Genomic DNA, 19,532 nt, shown 5'->3' on the forward strand with positions numbered 1-19,532 from the left:
ACCCATAGTGTTAAGAATCGAAATTATTCAAAATAATGCTGAAACTCACTAAAACTTCAATTTTGCAAAAAGTATTTTGGGCGTATTTATGTGCGTCCTACAAAAAATTGAGCTCAAATCTCCAAAATTAAAATTTTCTGAAATTTAAGTTTTTTTCGTAAATCAATTCAATTTCGGAAGCAATGTTTTCAAATATTTCTGTAACTTTCTGATGCCATATTCAGAAAAAAAAATTTTCAAATTAAAAAATTTCTGAATCCGTTTTATGAATTTCAAAAAGTTGAAATTAAAAGATTTCCCTGGCTTTCAAAATTTCTGAACTTTCGAAAATATCAGATGTACCCTTTTTCGATGTACCCTTGGATACTGGGCCCCAAACTTTGAAACAGCCTATCTCGTTTCCTTTAATTTTCACAGAACAATTGTCAATTACAAAATTGAAGCCTTATTTTTGTTCAGTGCACTTTGGAATTTCTAGCTAAATTGAAAAATTTTGTACTGTTTTTTAAGGTTTTCAAAATTGACTACTTTCCGCTGAAAATCTCCAAAATGCTATCTTTTTTGTCAGGTACGGTGTTTTTTATTTGGTCACAAAATATGGATCCCGAAGTAGCTATGGCAAAATTAACGACTTTTTTCGTTATTTCATTTATCTTAAAAAACATGAAACAGAAAAAAAAGTTTCGGTAAAACCAATACTTTCCAATGTGATACCAGTTTGGGCTACTGTAGTATGTAAAAATTTTCTTGATTTTCAAAAATTCGCCGTTTCAAAAAACTTATATGTGCAAAACCAAAATAAATTGTACAGTGATTGGCAGATTTTATATTTTTAAGATTTCTGAAACTTGAATTTTCAGTCTACTTCTCACCGAAAATCCAAATTTGAGAAATTTCTCAATGATTTTCGAAACAAACAGTCCGGTACTACTGTAGTGTTGCAATTTTCTAGTTTAATATAAATGATCCAATTTTTGAATGTCTGACATCACTTTATGGTTGGTCTTTGTTAGTTTCATGACTTGCCAGAACTTTTTGTACCCATTACAGAAAATAATTGAACGAGACCACAAAAGTGGACAGATTTTATTGCAAAATGACATCACTTTTGTATATATCTTCTTTTTTACACCTTTTCTCTTGTTTTAAAGGTGGGGGACAGGAGATTTTTCGTAGTTTTTTTGTAGCTAGAGTATGCATTCTACCGTGACGGTGTACAACGTTTAATGTCACTCTGCGTACAGCTGTCGTCCTCGCCTTTATGTATGCAATCGGGCGTCCGCTTTCTCTTTGCCCGCGTGGCTCAGTCGGTAGCGGCGTCGCACCCTCAATCATCGCCCTCACAAGTTCAATTCCTCGAGGGGCATCTTTGAACGGAATTTCGAGAACATTATTTTTTTCATGTCCCCCCACCTTTAAACCCCAAATCTTCTTTTTTTCAATTTAAAGGGAAAATGAGACAAATCTTTGAACGATTTCAAAGATAAAGGATAAAAATGTCTGGTCAATCAGTGCTCCTAGAATAATTAGAGTTTTCAATTAACTTTGTGTCATTTACATGTGATTCTAGGTCAAAGAATGGGTTCAAACTAAAATTTTCTAAAAATGCAGTAATTTATCTTGAAAATAACCTAGAAATCAAGTTTCTACGTCAATTTTGAGCCGAGTTATGAGCATTTGAAGTGTGGAGAGACGCAAAGAAACGAGAGCGTTTTCGTTTCTCTGCGTCTCTCATCCCTATAAACTTCAAACGCCCATAACTTGGCTGAAAACTGTGCTAGAATCTTGATTTCTGGCAAGTTTTTGAAGGGAATTTTGTGTATTTTCTAGTAGTTTAATTTTTGATTTCTGATATTGAATAGACACTTGATGAGTTTTCAAGTAAAGGAAATTTGAAACTGTAATTTTTGAGAAATCGATGATTCCAGGAAGTTCTTTGAAATTTCATGGTAAAAAATGTGATTCCAGAAATCAGGGAATTTTTTTTTTAATTTGGTACAGGAATTTCAATTTTTCTGTTTTACGAAATTTTTATGTAAAAGGAAATGATGAAAATGTTGATGTGAAGTTCACTCTTAAGAATTTTTCAGTTGGAAATAGTCAACTTTGAAGTCCTACAAAAGTAGTCCAGTATTTTTCAATTTGTCTGAAAGTTTCAGAGTATTCTAAACAAACATAGAGCTTTAATTTTGTAATTAACAATTTTTAGGTACTAATTCAACTAAATGAGATATACCGCTTTCAATGAACCATTATTTTTGTTTAGTAACATCTGGAATTTTCAGAAAAATCAAAAAGTTCTGGAATACTTCTAAAGTCTAATTTCTGAATTTTCGTTTTATTGGTCCAAAGATCAAGCCAAAAATAGAAGAATGTCTTTGTTTGGGGGGTTTCCGGCGATTCTTTATCATTTTTGGAAGCATTTTTCCCGGCTGATAAGAAGGTCAATTTCCGATTTTCTCTAAGAAAAATTATGTTTCCCTGCTAGTTGTGCCGTTTTTGTTTTCAGAAAGATCGTAGGTCTGAAAATTGAGAATTTCGATGAGAGAATCCTGAAAAAATTGATAAATTGAAAAGTCTAGGTTTGGAAGGGGAATACGAAAACTTAGTCTAAAAGAAAAAAAAAACTTACTGTTTCTAAAAAATAATTATTTGAAGTTATAATTTAGCATTCCGATTCATGGCAAATTGAAGAAAAAATGTTTCTCTAGTGAACTTTTTTTTAGAACTAAGGCTTCCATTCGGTCGGCAAATTCAGCCGACCGACCGACCACCGACCCTTACGACCAACACCGNATCGAGATGTTTTCAAAATCTTGTCCTATTTTTTGCCGCCTTCCGCGAAATATCATAATTCTAGAAAATCCCCTAATTTTTATATAGTTTTAGCGGAAATTGAAAATCTCATTTTTGCTGAAAATCAGGTATAACTCATTTTTCTCGGACATTCGGAATACAGAATACAGAAAACATGTACAAAATTTGAACATTAAGACGTCCGGAATACACCCATCGATAAGATATACAAAAACGTTTTTTGAAGGTATAAAACAGATCTAGATTGAAAAGTTTGCATTTTTAAATTTTCGAGAGTTCCTAGTTTTTCAGTTATGAGACAATTTCTAAAGGACCCCTATTTTTTTCACTTTTTCAGTACAAAAACAAGTCAAAAGGGTTGTCTTTCAGAAATCGACAATTAGAGAAAATCAACCTAAAAATACGTTTTTGTATATCTTATTGACCGGTACTGTGACAACAAATGTTTGTCGAATTCAAGAAAAAAGGCCGAATCTAGTCGTGTCTAGGTTTGTTTTCATGCATTCATAACATTAAATTTGAATTCCACGTGTTTTTCGCTTCAAAATGAGCCTAAACACGACTAGGAGCGTCGCGGTCGTGCGTCGCGTGCCAAAGTGAAATTTCAAATAGACGGAACCTAGTCGTGTTTAGGCTTGTTTTGAAGTGCAAGTCAAGCCAATTCGGTTTGGCCATATTGAACATGAAGTTGGAGCAAAACTAGAAGCCTCTAGGTAGAAAACTTTCTAAAATTTCAGCCGGACATCCGGACGTACTGACCATTCACATCTCTTTTTCACATGAGTTTTCTTATTTTTCGCACCGAAACTGCTAAAATGGCAATAAAATGAAGACATCACAACCCGCAATCGGAAGTTTTTCCAATAAATTCCAACTGATAGGAAATGATAAGAAACAAAAAATGATAGTTTTTGTGTGCAGAATGTGTCAGAAGCTCAAAAATCACCAAAAACCTGAAACAGAAATAGTATTATTTTTGTTTTGTTTTTGTGATTTTGCAACATTTTTGTTTTGGGGGGAAAGCGGATGTCTCGATTTTTGATTATATGACTAAATGATAAGAAAGGATCTTTGAAATTGAAAACAATGAAAACAGGAAGAAGCCTATTTGGGGGTTCAGGTCATTAGAATTTTTTTTCAGTTTTATACAGTTTTCAAAAAACCGGGAAAATGATAAAAACCGTTTCAAGAGCTATGCGAAAATCTAAAAATTGTCCGAAAAAATGAATAAAATAGGCTTAAAACTATTCGATTCGAAATGTTCGAAAAACTTTATTGGAATTGGTTAAAAATGATTCAAAATGATTGTCCTTGACTTTTTGGGGTTCAGGGCTGTAGAAAAATTTTTTCAGTTTCACAAAAATTTCAAAAAAAAAAAAGTAAAAACGCTTAGTGGCTAATATACAAATGTAAATGGCAAAAATAGCTGGCAAAAAATGGCTAAAATATTATAAAGCTATTATAATCAAACTTTTTCCAGAGTTCCTTCGAAATTAGTTTAAAATTATCTGGAAATGTTTTATATAATCTAAAATAAACTGAAATAGGCTGAAAGTTGTTTAAAACAAAATATCCAAAAAAAAAAACAACTTTAAACTTATCCAAAATCATTTAAAAGCATTTTGATTCAAAAAGTACTAAAAATAATCAAACATTGCTTGAAATCAGATTTAAATGGTTGAAATTATGTCTAAACCGGTCGATTTTTGCCGCCTCTCGGCTGCTACAATCCTTTGGCTTGCCTTAAAACGTTCCACCCAGGTCACCCTGATCCAGGTCAACCGAATCAAGGTCACCCGGTCAGGGCCACCCGAACGCAGGTCACCGTATCCAGGTCACCCTGATCCAGGTCAACCGAATCAAGGTCACCCGGTCAGGGCCACCCGAACGCAGGTCACCGTATCCAGGCCACCCGGATCCAGGTCACCCGAATCCAGGCCACCCGGATCCAGGCCACCCGGATCCAGGCCACCCGGATCCAGGCCACCCGAATCCAGGCCACCCGAATCCAGGCCACCCGGATCCAGGCCACCCGAATCCAGGCCACCCGAATCCAGGTCACCCGAATCCAGGCCACCCGAATCCAGGCCACCCGGATCCAGGCCACGCGAATCCAGGCCACCCGAATCCAGGCCACCCGAATCCAGGCCACCCGAATCCAGGCCACCCGGATCCAGGTCACCGGATCTCGGTCACCCGGATCCAGGCCACCCGGATCCAGGCCACCCGAATCCAGGCCACCCGAATCCAGGTCACCCGAATCCAGGCCACCCGAATCCAGGCCACCCGAATCCAGGTCACCCGAATCCAGGTCACCGTATCCAGGCCACCCGGATCCAGGTCACAAGGATCCAGGTCACCCAGATACATGCCCCAGGATCCCCGGGTCACGTTCTCGGGAGCCCCGAGAAGGGAGAACTGATTCTTCCCTCTACTTTCTTCTTCCTTTATAGTAATCTTATCTGCCTGAGGTCATCTTGGGGCGTGGGTTTCTAAACCAATTCACGCAGTTCTTTTCTAGAATATGTTTTTTTTTTCAAACTTCCTTTTTCTTTTATATATATATATGCTTTTCATCACGTTTAAATAAACTTGAATTTTTAATTTTGAAATCTGTCAACTCCTTGAGAAGATCTTTCATTTTGAGTCAAATTATCTTGTTTCCTGTTTGAGATATTAAAACATTGTCAACTGATGGAATGTTTCTGATATCAAGACTTTTACAGAAACCGAGATATGTTACGGCCAAAGTTGCGAAATTATAGTTGTACGAAGAAACATTTTTTCTTGTTTTTTTGTTTTTTGAGGTGATTTTTCATTGAAAATTTAAATAGAAACTTCCATAAGTCTTTTTCAAAACCAAAACATTGAGTTTCGAAAAATCATTAATATGTCGTTGAAAATATAAAAGAATATGGAATAATAAAGGAAAAGTACGAAATGGGAAGACCTGAACAAAATCACATCACAATAGAACTTAACTGATACTTCTAGGAACCCCCAACCAACGTTTTAGTTCATTTCATCGAGTGCCAACAAGCCAGGCGAGGAGATGCTTTGCGGCGGCGGTGTGCCCCATATGCCCCGTATATGCCCCATACCGGTGTCCTTTTCCCTGTACCCCATTCATCGGCGCGTCCGCCATCTCCCATCCATTATGCACATCATCGCCCAGGACATGTGTAGCCGGAAGTTCGAATCCCTCTTGTGTCTATTGTCGTTGTCTTCAATTTCCTCGTCGAATTTTCCGCGCCGCAGGATTGCAAGCTTCTAAACCCCGCCCACTTTTCTGCGCACCGCAAAACAATGAGGAGAAAGTCAGTACATTGAGGATTGATGGAAAAGGGTCTGTAACTCGTGTCTGGAGAAAGATTTTTCGCTGATATTTTGGGAATGGACTTCTATAAGAGTGGAGAAGAGAATCCCACAATAAAAATAAGAAAATATCTATTTTGAAAATTATGTTGTGGTGCCTAAGAAAATTCAAATATTTTTTGAAACAGAAAAAAGTTTCAAAATATTCTAAATCTGAAAAATCCGTAGTTAACTTCCAGTCAATTTATCTCGTTTCCCGGGAAAGATACCAAAAAGTGGTCAACTGATAAAATGTTTATCATATTATCAGTAACATTTTATCAGTTGACCACTTTTCAATAGCTATTACAGTAACCCAGATAATATGAGTTAAAGTTGTATCCCCTTCTATCACAGGTTTTACGGTATTTTCAACCAACAACTGGCTCCACTGATTGGCTCTAAATCGCGCTCCACTGCACTCAAGAGTTTTGCAGTTCGAAAATCAAAAAATCGACCTAAAAACAAGCTTTTTAATATTTCCAAACTTTTATTTAAAAAGGATTTTTTCACAGAAAAAAAGAACCATAGCACACAGTAAGCACAAAATTAGAGTAACCCGAAATTCAGACAAAAAAGATCTTCTGGAGGAAAACAAGACAAGCATGATGATAAAGATGAGCAATGATCAGGATTTCAAAAAAATACAAAATTTTAATTTTTAGAAAAAATCAAAAAAAAAAAAATTAAACGCGAATCCGAACGGCTTCTTCCAGCCAATCCGGAATTTTCAGTCGATTTTTTCGCAGAAATTTGAAAAGTGCCGAATTGTCCAAAGCAAAAATTCCGTCCAATTTTTGTCGTAATTCCTGGGACATTTCCGAATATTTCCGTCCTTTACTCTCTCCTAAACACTCCGTTTTTCCATTTATCAAACGGCAATGGAAGCCTTTTGATGGACTGAAACGAATATGGGTCTCGAATGGAAATTCGGGAAGATCCAGCCATTTTGATAACGATGAGAGGACCTGAAAAGCAAAAATTCGAATTTTTGACAAAAAAAAATTTCGAAAAAATTTTAAAATTACAATTTTTCCTTAAAAACCAGCAATCTTAGACAATTTTCATATCGAAATTCGAGTTTTCCGCCCTTTTTTACGCCTAAAACGACTATTTTTGAGCATTTTCTGCATTTAGTCGGAAGATTCGGTGTTTGGTTCGGTGTTTGCACAGAATCGGTGCTACCGTAACCCGAGAACTTAAAATAGAGAGTTAGAGACGCAGAAAAGTGCTTTCTAGGGTAGTTATTCGTGAGGAATTCGAATTTGACGTTCAAAATTGTCAGAAAGTCTGAGGATTCTATGGAAAAAACATGTTTTTTGAGAAATTCTTATTTATCTTGAAAACCATCGATTTCTGACGGTTTTCATAACGAATTTCGAATTTCCCACCCATTTTTACCCCGTAAACATTAATTTCTGCGCTAATTGTGCATTTTGTCGTAAGGTTCGGTGTTTGGTTCGGTGTTTGCACAGAATCGGTGCTACCGTAACCCGACAACTCAAAAATGGGAGTTTGAGACGCAGAAAAATGTATTCTAGGGTAGTTTTCCATGCAATCTTCGAATTTGACGTTCAAAATTGTCAAAAAAGTCTAGGAATTCCATGAAAAAACATATGTTTTTGAGAAATTCTTATTTCTCTTGAAAACCATTGATTTTTGACGGGTTTCATATCGAAATTCGAGTTGCCCGTCCATTTTTACCCCTAAAACGACTGTTTCTGGGCGAATTGCGCATTTTGTCGTAAGGTTCGGTGTTTGGTTTGGTGTTTGCACAGAATCGGCGCTACCGTAATCCAAAAACTAAAAATTGATCGTTAGAGACGCAGAAAAATGTATTCTAGGGTAGTTTTTTATGAGAAATTCGAAGCTGACAATATTTTCAGTCCAAACACAACCAAAAATCGAAAATTTTCAGATTTTCAGAATCTCCTACCTTCGCCGGTTCCTTCCTCAATTCATCAGAATCAATAAATTGAATTTGTTGAAGTGAGAAATGTTCCAACCATTTGTCCAAATGATGCACATATCTTCCGCCAGAAAGACATCGTTGACGAATTTTGAATTTCGCGGATTCAGATGACGTGGAATTCAGAATCACGTCGAGTGATTCTGATGACATTGCAATTGGATCTTTATGAGCAATCAGGTGCTGGAACAGGGACTTTTTTGGAATGGAAATCAATAAAAACGGTCATTTGGCAACTGTGACGTTTTAGAACCGGCTGTTTTGAAATTGGACGCTTCAGAACCAGCTAGTTCAAAACATGCCGTTCTAGAACGGGCTTGGTGGAAACCGGACGTTTTAGAACTAGTCATTTGGCAACTGTGACGTTTTAAAACCGACTACCTTTCAACTAACTATTTCGCAATGGTTCTAAATTGTCCGGTTGCCAAATGAGCAGTTCTAGAACGTCACAGTTGCGAATTGACATGCCATTGATCACCTGAAACCAAGAATAAGCCCTCTGCGTGGGATTCTGTAGAATTATGACTAATTTCGCATGAGGTACCATAGCGGCCGCCTGGCGCGCCGCTGACGGATTATCAAAATATGTGGCGGATTTCTCGAAGATTACTGTAGTCTCGTTGGGAAATTTCGACATGTACCTGGAAGAAAAATTGGGTTTTTTTTTAATTTAAAAATTTTTTCCAGAAAATTTTTTTTTTCAAAAAAATTTTGAAAACCCAATTTTCAAATTTCCCGCCTTCGAAGGCCCCAAAAACATTCGAAAAAAAAAATTTTCAAAAAAAAATTGCCACCGGTGGGAGTCGAACCCGAGACCCTCGGATCCAAATTCGTCGAAAATCCCACTAGGCCATGTGTGCACTTTTTCGAAATTTCTCGAAAAACGTCGATTTTTGGCGTTTTCTGTGTTTCCAGATGTCCGGATGTCCACAAAACCTACCATTCTACACCTTTCAAATAGTTTTGTCCGCTAAAAAATTGAATTTCTTCAAAAGATCCGGGAATTTCCATATTTTGAGACACATTCGGATGAAGGGCCAGGAAGCTGGCCAGTGCGGTGGATCCTGAAACGTTAATTAGGGGTAATTGAAGGGTGATTAGAGGGTAATTAGACAAAAATTAAGCTTAATTTCAGTCATTTTGGAGCATTTTAAGCTTAATTTAGCCGATTTCTGGCTAGACTACAAAAACTACAAACTACAGAGCACGCGTAAAATTTTATGCTGAGCAATTTTGTAGTTGACAACTTTTCAATAGCTACCGTAGTTTTTGAGATATGCGCCTTTAAAAAATTCAATTAAGCCGTAATTAGGCCGTTATTAGGTCAGTTTAGCCTATTTTAGCCAGTTTTCTAAGCCTAATTAGCCCCTATAATTACCTGTTTTCTGTGGTCCAATTATCAATAAATCGGGAAGCGATTTCTTGGAACAACTCATGGATGGTGGAAGAATCGCCTGATGACGTGGATCCGAACATGGATTCTGGGAAAATTATAATTATGGTTAATTAGAGGCTAATTAACGAGTTTTCAGCAATTTTGAGCGCGAAATTTGAATTTTCCGGTCATTTTTACCATGGTGGCCTAACTTTTGCAAGTTAAGATTTCTAGGCCACCATGTTAAACTGGCCTAGAAAACCAACCAGATGCATGTTAGACCATTTCTAGGCCATAAACTTTGGTGGCCTACAAAACTCAAGTTCCAGAAGTTAGGCCATGCTAAACGGTCTTGAAGTGACCTCACATGCATCTGGTGTGCTTTATAGGATACTCTAACATGGTGGCCTAACTTTTGCAAGTTAAGATTTCTAGGCCACTGTGTTAAACTGGCGTAGGAAACTCCTCAGATGAATATCAGGTCATTTCTAGGCCATTTCTACATGGTGGCCTAGAAAACTCAACATGCGAAAGTTAGGCCGCCATGTTAAAATGGCCAAATTCAACGCTTTCCGGGGTCATTTTTAGCGGGAAATTCAAAATTCTTACCGTCCAAAGTGGTATCCGCTCTTCTGGAAACTTCTCAAAGTACATTTTTGCCGATTCCACAGGACTCTGCCATTTTAGCCGGATATTTGTCCAACAATTCAAAAATCGAAACAAATTCTCGAAAGTGTACAGTGCCAGGCGATCATGAGCGTAGTTTTGTTGATGGGTCATGAATATTGAGATCTGCAAACTTTTTTAAGAATTAAGGATGAGCAATGGGTCGGTTTTCCAAAAGATTTTGGAATTTCTCAGAAATTTTTTTGGTCATTTCAAGTTTTCGGTTGTGTTTAGACGAAAAACAATGCCAGATTCGAATTTCTCATGAAAAACTACTCTAGAAAACACTTTTCTGCGTCTCTAACTCTCAATTTTGAGTTTTCAGGTTACGGTAGCGCCGATTCTGTGCAAAAACCAAACCAAACACCGGTCCTCACGGCAAAATGCACAATTCGCTTAGAAATCGTCGTTTTTAGAGTAAAAAGAACGGGAAACTCGAATTACGACATGAAAACTGCCTAGGATTGATGATTTTTTGGGAAAATGGGCATTTTTTGGATTTAAAAAAAGCTTTGAGGCTCAAATTTTGTCAGATTCGAATTCCCCATAAAAACTTCCCTAGAATGCACTTTTCTGCGTCTATAACTCTCAATTTTGAGTTTTCGGGTTACGGTAGCGCCGATTCTGTGCAGACACCAAACCTTACGACAAAATGCACACTTCTCTCAGGAATAGTTGTTCTAGGGGTAAAAACAGACGGGAAACTTGAATTTCGATATGAAAACTGGCTAGGATTGATGGTTTTTCCGGAAAACTCGAAAACTCTGGCTTTGTTTGTAATTTTTAAAGAAACAGTTAAGGCTGAGCAATCCCTCAATTCTGACACCAGTTCTAGCTCATTTTGAGCCGTTTTTTCTCGAATTTTCACTCAAATATCGCTCAAAACCTACCGGATTCAGTAAAATCGTAAAAAACAAGTCTCCTCCTTGAATACTTTTGATAACTTTTTGAAATCCCTCCGGATATTCGTCAAAAAACTGTGTATGCGTGTAGAGTCCGCATGTTTGACGTGGCAATACGTGGATTCCTGAATGAATGAATCCTTTCCGTCCGGTGGCTGGTTTCAGATGTGGATACTCTTCTGTAGCGGTTACTGTAACATTCCAGATCTGCAAAAAAAAAAAAATTTCGAAAATTTTTTTTTCTGTAATTTCCAGATTTTTTGAAAATTTCAGCTAATTTCTCATACAACTTCTAAACATTACAAAAAAAAACTTCAAAAAAAAATTTTTTTTTCAAAATTTTCAAATTCCCGCCGGATCACCCAAAATTCAAAAATTCAAGTTTTTTATACCTTCTTCCACGCCTCGTACATCTGTTCGTGAACCGGAAAAACGCCGTCGTGTTGGGGCGCGATTGCATATGGGTAGTCGATGGGGAGATGCATGTTCTGGAACAAAAATTTTTTTTTTCGGAACTTTTTTTTCGAAAATTGTTTAAAAAACGTTTCTAGACAAAATTTAGCAGATTTAGATAAATTTTCAGCATTTCAAAGACCATTTAAGGATCATTTAAGCCTATTTCAACCCATTTTTCGTTTCTTTCATCCGTGTAGTCCTCGTGGACAACATCTTTTGCCGATTTCAAACTTTTAGCTATTTTTGTCGTTTTTAAGCATATTCGCAGCTATTTGAGAAAATGATTGCTGGACAGAAAAAAACAATCAAAATTAAAAAAAAAATTATTTTGACAAATGTTCTCAAAGAGGGTAAAAATTGGTCCATTTAGACCTATTTTTAGCTATTTCTACCATTTTTAGGCCTATTTTTAGGCTTTTTTTCGCTGTTTTTAAAGCATATTTGAGGTTATTAATAGCGAAACAAATTTCGTGTAGTCCTCGTGGACAATAGTTTTCACCGGCTTCAAAATTACCGAGCTATTTGTGGAGATTTTGACCTATTTTTAGCGATTTTTGCTGTTTTCAAGCGTGTTCTAAGCTATTTTAAGCCATTTTCAGTGTATTTCATCCGTGTAGTCCTCGTGGACAATAATTTTTAGCGAATTTGAATTTACAGTAATCAAACATCGATTTTGGTTAATTTTGACCGTTTTTTGACCGTTTTTTGAAGAGTTTAGAGCCCCTTTAAGGCTATTTTCAACCTTTTTCAGAAATAAAAAAAATCAAAAAAAAATTAATTTTTTCGAAAATTCTCAAAAACTGAATTTTACCGAAAATTGACCAATTTAGATCGATTTTGAGCTATTCTTATAGTTTCTAAGCCCATTTTAAGCCGTCTTCTGTTCATTTTAACTTAAGCATCCGTGTAGTCCTCGTGGACAACGATTTCAGCAGGTTTCGAATTTTCTTTCAATTTTTAGCGATTTCGACTAATTTCAATCAATTTTCAACGGATTTTTCCGATTTTAATGACTATTTAAGGCTATTTTCAGCCATTTGGACCCCACAAACCTGTGCAAACAGCCGATTCTGTACCATAATCGACTCCAAATACGTAAAATTATGCTCATGTGCATGATTATGCCTCCACATGTGTGGAAACCAAACGAATTTTTCAGCATTTTCTATCAAAATTTCGTCTCCTCGATCTTCGAAATCGTCGCCGTTTCGGAAGTAGCTTCCCGAGAATCCCAATAAAAATTTGAAATTTTCAATAAAATTTCGAAAATGGTTCTGGGCGGAAATCAGATGACGAACGTCTTCTTCAACGATTCGTGTGCTTTGCGCGCCGACGAAAACGTCGTCAATGTCGACCTGGAAATAGGTGGGAATTCGAAAAAAACAATTTTGAAAAAAAATTTTTTTTGAAAAATTTCGAATTCCCAAATTTCGAAGAAACTCGTAAATTCTGACTGAAAACAATGTCAGATTCGAATTCCTCATGAAAAACTACTCTAGAAAACACTTTTCTGCGTCTCTAACTCTTAATTTCAAGTTTTCGGGTTACGGTTGCGCCGATTCTGTGCAAACACCGAACCTCACGACAAAATGCACAATTCGCAAAAAGGAGGCGTTTGAGGGGTGAAAATGGACGGGAAACTCGAATTTCGTAGTGAAAACTGTCTAGGATTGATGGTTTTCCGGAAAAATCGAAAATACGGAATTTCGAAGAAATTCGGAAATTCTGACTGAAAACAATATCAGATTCGAACTTCTCATGAAAAACCACCCTAAATAGCCTTTTTCTGCGTCTATAACTCTCAATTTTGAGTTTTCGGGTTACGGTAGCGCCGATTCTGTGCAAAAACCAAACCTTACGACAAAATGCACACTTCTCTCAGGAATAGTTGTTCTAGGGGTAAAAATGGACGGGAAACTTGAATTTCGATATGAAAACTGGCTACGATTGATGCTTTCCCGGGAAATTCAGAATTTTCAGCAAAATTTTCAGCCAAAAAAAAAAACTAAAAACCTGTACGAATCGATCCAATCCAAACAACTTCTCATCACCCATAGCCCACCATAATGCATCCAAAAAAGTGATTTTAATTTGAAAATCCGTTAAATTTCGTCCAAAAATCACTTTTTCAACTCCATCCTCTCTGCCTAAGTCTCTCAAAACCACTGCTCTCTCGTAGCCATTTTTTACGGTCCCGGTTAGAATCGATTCGAAGTTTTCAGAAATTTCGAATAGAATCCAATCGGATTCTTGAGTTGTCAGATTACGGTAGGCACCGATTTTCGAAATTTTATGAATTGGAGACGGTGAGACAGTTAGACGATTGATCCGTTGATTTTGCCACATCCATAAGGAACTTCCCTGAATAAATTTAAGGGGGTTTTTTGGCGGGAAATATAAATTTTTATAGATTTTCAGATTTTTAGAAATTTCCAAAATGATTTCGAAAAATTTCGAAATTCTCAAAAACTAAAAAAATTTTTTTTTGAAAATACGCCGAAATTTTGGCTTAAAAACTCGAAAATCGCAAATTTAAGCATGGAAATGCACTTAAAAACGTTCAAAAACGCGTTGGGAGCCCTTGGAAACCCAAAAAAATCGAATTTTCGCAAATTTTCTGAAAAATGCACACTTGGCTCAGTGGTTACTGGATTTCCCAATCTGACGATCCGGGTTCGAGTCCGCCCGGTAGCAAATTTTTTGAAAAATCGTTTAAGACCATTTTCACAGTGTTTGGTGGGTTAGAAAACAGTGAAAACGTCTGGAAATGCTACTTCTCGCGACAAAATCAATTTTTTACTCGAAAAATGACGTTATCCGGTCAATTTCAGTCATTATTATGCGTTTAAAATGCTCCAAACACTCTGAAAATGTTCTGAAACGATTTTTCAAAAAAATTTGCCACCAGGGGGAACCGAACCCGGGTCGTCAGATTGGGAAATCCAGTAACCACTGAGCCAAGTGTGCATTTTTCAGAAAAATGTGCGAAAAATTCGAATTTTTGAGTTTCTAGGGGTTTCCAAGGCGCTTTTGAACGTTTCAGAGAGGATTTTCAATGTCTAAATTGCGATTTTCAAGATTTTAAGCCAAATTTCTAGCGTATTATCAAGAAAAAATTGGCTTAAAATCTCGAAAATCACATTTAAAGCTTGAAATTGCCCTCTGAAACGTTCAAAAACCCCCTAAATACCCAAAAAATCAAAATTTCTCACAATTTACCAAAAATGCCTACTTGGCTCAGTGGTTCCTGTATTTGCCAACCTGACGATCCGGGTTCGAGTCCGCCCGGTAGCAAATTTTTGAAAAATCGTTCTAGACCATTTTCAGAGTGTTTGGAGCATTTTAAACGCATTAAAATGGCTGAAAATGACCGAAAACGTCATTTTCCGAGTAAAAAAGTTGTTTTTGTCTCAAAAATTAGTTTTCTTCAGCCATTTTCAGGCGTTTTAACCGTTTTCTAACGCTCCAAACACTATAAAAATGGTCTTGAAAGATATTTCATTTTCAATGATTTTTCTATGCTTTTTTTCAGTGTCTTCCACACAATTTCAGCTGTGTTTTTCCCCATTTTTTCGATTTTTCTATTCAAAAAGCCCACCTTAATCCTTATCCTCTTCAACTGATCATTCGGCTTACTAGCAATAAACGAGAATAGTGGGACCCGATATTCCTTACAATATTTATCCAATAACTGCCGATTCCAACGAGCCATATTCAAATATTTATAGTAATTTTCTACTATAATTAACGAATATTTCCCCCTTTTCGCAGAAGTTAGCACTGGCAAATTCTTGGAAATCGCCTCGGCTTTAAACGCGAATTTTTGTGAATTCAGAATTTGAATTATCGATTTTCCATGTCGCGAAAACAACGAGTCCAAAATAACCAGAATTTTCGGATCTGTTCCATTGTTTTTATGAAATTCCAACTTTTTATCCTTGAAATTTGAAAAATCCGCTTTCTCAAAGGGACAAGTGTAATTTTCCACTGCTTTTGGCGGTTTTCTGGGCTTCCCCGGCTTTTTATTAATAGAGAATAGTGAAAAATAGAGGAAATAGAGTAGGATAATAATTGCGAGCCATTTGAGCGGCTTGACGAGGCGAGGGTTGAGATATGGTGTTATTATCATCGAGGCATGTGTCTGGAAAAATTTATTTTTAAAGAAAATCTCTTTTTTTTGACTATTTAATTAATTGAAAAATCCGTGTCGTGAGGTTCGGTGCAAAATACGCAAAAGTACGCAAACACTCGGCTGTGCATTTTAAACGACGCGCAAAAATTGGTGATAAAAATTAGCGAATTTCGAAAATAACACGACGAAAAAAGGGGTTCAAGAGTGGGTTTCAGGTGGAGAATTGCTCAAAAATCAAATTCAGAGTAGTGTCGAAAAACGGTGGAAATAATAGAAATTCGTCGAAAAACGCGAAAATTTTGGGTGAAATTTGAATAATTCGAAAAATACATTAAAAAATTGGTTTTGCCGGAAAATCATTGAAAAATCGAGGTTTTCGGGTAAAAAAGAGAACAAAAGCTGAAAATTTTTAAATCCAACCGGAAATTTTTGAAAACCTTAAAAAAGTTTTTTTTTCCACAAAAGACAATTTTAAAGCAAGTTTCCACCTAAAACCCACTTTTCTCCTCATTTACGCCTAATTTAAGCTCAAAAATTCCAATTTTCAGCTCAAAACACGCCGAAAAATCGACGTATGACCTAGAAAAGCGATGCCGGTCTACTTTTTCATTCTGGACACTTCGGGATCCATGTCCACCCGGTCACATCCGCAATTCTCGTTTTTCGATTTAGCCAAAAATTATATTGAGACTTTCATCAAGGTTTGTGATTTGGAAAATTCCATAAAAATTCAAAAAAAAATCATTTTTTCAGGGCAGAAATCGAGCCGACAGCAGAATGGTCGTCGGAAGGGAGAATGATCGATATTTTCTGCTGACAACACAGGGAAAATATCCGGAAAATGTGAAAGTACGCGAAAAATGACACAGAAAATCTGAAAAATTGAAAAAAAAATGACCAAAAACGAGATTTTTAGGGGAAAAAATTTTTTCAAAAAAAATTTTTTTTGAAATTTTGACTTAATGATGAATCTTAATGATAATCTGTAATCTCCTCCTTAAAATCTTGATTTTCGGCCCAAAAATTGTACATTTTTTTCAGTTGAAGCTTTGAAATAGTCAATTTTGACTGAAAAATAGTCAATTTTAGCTCAAAAATGGTCAATTTTGGCTTAAAACTGATGAATTCTAGCTCAAAAATGATGAATTTTGGCTTTAAAATGATGAGTTTTGGCCCATGAATGTTAACTCAAAATCGGCCATATTTGGCTCGAAAACGGTCAATTTGGCTTGAAAATGGTCAATTTTGACTCAAAAATGATCAATTTTAGCTCAAAAATGATCAATTTTTGCTTAGAAGTGCTGAATTTTAGCTCAAAAATGACGAATTTATCTTGAAAAGTCAATTATGGCTCAAAAATGATGATTTTTCGCTTGAAAATGATGAATTTTGGCTTTAAAATAGCGAATTTCGGCTCAAAATTCTCTTTTTTTTTCAGATCAAAAATACCCAAATTCTGACTGAAAAATCGGTCATTTTCACTCAAAAATGACGAATTTATCTTAAAAAGGTTATTTTGGCTCGAAAATGATAAATTTTGGCTTAAAATTGGTCAATTTCGGCTTAAAAACGACGAATTTTGTCTTCAAAATTATGAATTTTAGCTCAAAAATGATGAATTTCGACTCAAAATGTTCAATTTTACCTCAAAAATCGTGAATTTTGGGCCAAAAATGGTCTTAAAAATGATGAATCTACACTCTAAAATAACGAATTTTGCTCAAAAACGATGAATTTTAGCTTAAAATTTTCCGAAAAAAACGCAATTTTTGGCCCAAAATGTCCCAAATTTCAACTTGCAGGTAGTATCCGAGAAAGCGGGTGGAATCGTTGTTGACGAGTTGAAAAAGCTCACTCTTCCATATGGTTCAGCACAGATTCATCAGACAATTCTAGACGCTTTTCGTATTTTACACACAAATCGAGCACAAACTGGAATCGATGGAGTCGGCACGGGTAGAGCTATTCAGGTGGGCCAAAAATCGAAAATTTTGAAAATACGCTCAAAATTTGGCTTAAAATCTCAAATATCGCAATTTTAAGCTTAAAAATACGCTCTAAAACGTTCAAAAACGCCTTGGGAACCCCTAGAAACCCTAAAAATCGCATTTTCGCGCATTTTATAAAAAATGCACACGTGGCTAAGTGGTTACTGGAATTCCCAACCTGACGATCCGGGTTCGGTTCCCCCTGGTGGCAAATTTTTTGAAACATCGTTTTAGACCATTTTCACAGTGTTTGGAGCACTTGAACGGCTAAAAATGGCTGAAATTGACCGAAAAACGTTTTATTTCGAGTAAAAAATTGATTTTGTCTCAAAATTTAGTAAAAATGCTGAAAAAACTGATTTTTGAGACAAAAACAACTTTTTTACTCGAAAATTGACGTTATCCGGTCAATTTCAGTCATTATTATGCGTTTAAAATGCTCCAAACACTCTGAAAATGTTCTGAAACGATTTTTCAAAAAAATTGTCACCGGGTGGACTCGAACCCGGATCGTCAGATTGGTAAATCCATTAACCACTGAGCCAAGTGTGCATTTTTCGAAAAATGTGCGAAATTTCGATTTTCAAGGTTTCTATGGGTTCCCAAAGCGTTTTTGAACGTTTTAGAGTGCAATTTTCAAGCTAGCTTTTTACGGGATTTCTGGACCATTTTTTGCCTATTTTCAGCGCATTTTCAGTCAAAAACGTCCTTTAGGCTTAAAATTGCGATTTTCAAGATTTTAAGCCAATTTTTGCTCGAAAATACGCTCAAAATTAGGCTTAAAATCTCAAAAATCGCAATTTTGAGCTTGAAAATACACTCTAAAACATTCAAAAACGCCCTGGGAACCGCTGGAAACCCAAAAATCGAATTTCCGCACATTTTCTGAAAAATGCACACTTGGCTCAGTGGTTACTGGATTTCCCAATCTGACGATCCGGGTTCGGTTCCCCCTGGTGGCAATTTTTTTTTTGAAAAATCGTTTTAGACCATTTTCATAGTTTTTGGAGCACTTTAAACGCATAATAATGACTGAAATTGACCGAAAAACGTTTTATATCGAGTAAAAAATTGATTTTGTCTCAAAATTTAGTAAAAATGCTCGAACCCAAATCGTCAGATTGGGAAATCCAGGAACCACTGAGCCAAGTGTGCATTTTTCAGAAAATGTGCGAAATTTCGATTTTCAGGGTTTCTAGGGGTTTTTTGGTGTCTAGGGGTTCCCAGGGCGTTTTTGAACGATTTAGTGTGCAATTTCAAGCTTAAAATTAAGATTTTCAAGCATTTTCAGCATTTCTGAAGCCTAAAAATCTGTTTTCCAGAACACCGAACAAATAATGCTGATAGTGTTGACTGATGGAAGTGGTATCAATTCGATTCCCATCGATTTTCGTCTATATTTCGATCCGGCGTTCTTGGGAAGTGAAATGACGAAAGAGGCATTCAGATGGGACCAGAAATTGTACACGGTGGTGAGTTTGCAATCGATTTTGGCTCAGAAATAGGCCATGGTGTGTTAGGGTTCTAAACAGTACGCTTTGGTGGGTTACTGTAGGTAGCAAAAAATGAGAAAAATTGAAAAAAAAATGGTCCAAAAATGATGATTTTGTCGTCAAATTCATTCAAAACATACAGAATTTCTCGGTTTTTAGGCGAATTTGAGCTCATTTTCAGCCATTTTTCTCCAATTTCTGAACATTTTCAGTTGATTTTCAGCCATTTTCAGACAATTTGGCTGCAATTTCAGCTGATTTTCAGTCATTTTTCAGTCATTTTTCAGCATATTTTTAGTCGATTTTTGACCAGATTTTTCAAGTTTGAGCCATTTTCAGCCGAATTTTAGCATATTCTCAGATTTTTCCAGCCGATTTTT

General features: G+C 36.3%; 3 protein-coding genes across 3 annotated transcripts in view; 2 read left to right on the forward strand and 1 right to left on the reverse strand.

The window, feature by feature from the left end:
* Nucleotides 1–4,503: 4,503 nt before the first annotated feature.
* On the forward strand, nucleotides 4,504–5,313 carry CBG19652 (the record flags this gene model as incomplete). The annotated part of the gene is made up of 1 exon (XM_002634623.1): nucleotides 4,504–5,313. One exon carries the CDS (start codon nucleotides 4,504–4,506, stop codon nucleotides 5,311–5,313), a length of 810 nt encoding a protein of 269 aa, XP_002634669.1.
* Nucleotides 5,314–6,857: 1,544 nt separating this feature from the next.
* Cbr-hst-1 lies at nucleotides 6,858–15,668 on the reverse strand (the record flags this gene model as incomplete). Its single annotated transcript, XM_045236194.1, has 11 exons — nucleotides 6,858–7,139; nucleotides 8,108–8,335; nucleotides 8,619–8,781; nucleotides 9,081–9,204; nucleotides 9,519–9,621; nucleotides 10,125–10,307; nucleotides 11,072–11,290; nucleotides 11,476–11,571; nucleotides 12,592–12,894; nucleotides 13,553–13,900; nucleotides 15,138–15,668. The coding sequence occupies 11 exons, from the start codon at nucleotides 15,666–15,668 to the stop codon at nucleotides 6,858–6,860; spliced, it is 2,580 nt and encodes an 859-aa protein (XP_045096830.1).
* A 593-nt stretch (nucleotides 15,669–16,261) lies between these two features.
* Nucleotides 16,262–19,532, forward strand: part of Cbr-dic-1 — a gene marked incomplete at both ends in the record, with an annotated part of 12,384 nt that continues 9,113 nt past the window's right edge. The window contains 4 exons of the mRNA XM_045236195.1: nucleotides 16,262–16,372; nucleotides 16,425–16,520; nucleotides 17,474–17,641; nucleotides 18,982–19,131. Of these exons, the coding sequence (XP_045096831.1) occupies nucleotides 16,262–16,372; nucleotides 16,425–16,520; nucleotides 17,474–17,641; nucleotides 18,982–19,131 (525 nt within the window). The remainder of the gene's footprint in view (nucleotides 16,373–16,424; nucleotides 16,521–17,473; nucleotides 17,642–18,981; nucleotides 19,132–19,532) is intronic.

The sequence above is a fragment of the Caenorhabditis briggsae genome, assembly GCF_000004555.2.
Source record: "Caenorhabditis briggsae complete genome, chrIV, whole genome shotgun sequence".
NCBI lineage: Eukaryota > Metazoa > Nematoda > Chromadorea > Rhabditida > Rhabditidae > Caenorhabditis > Caenorhabditis briggsae.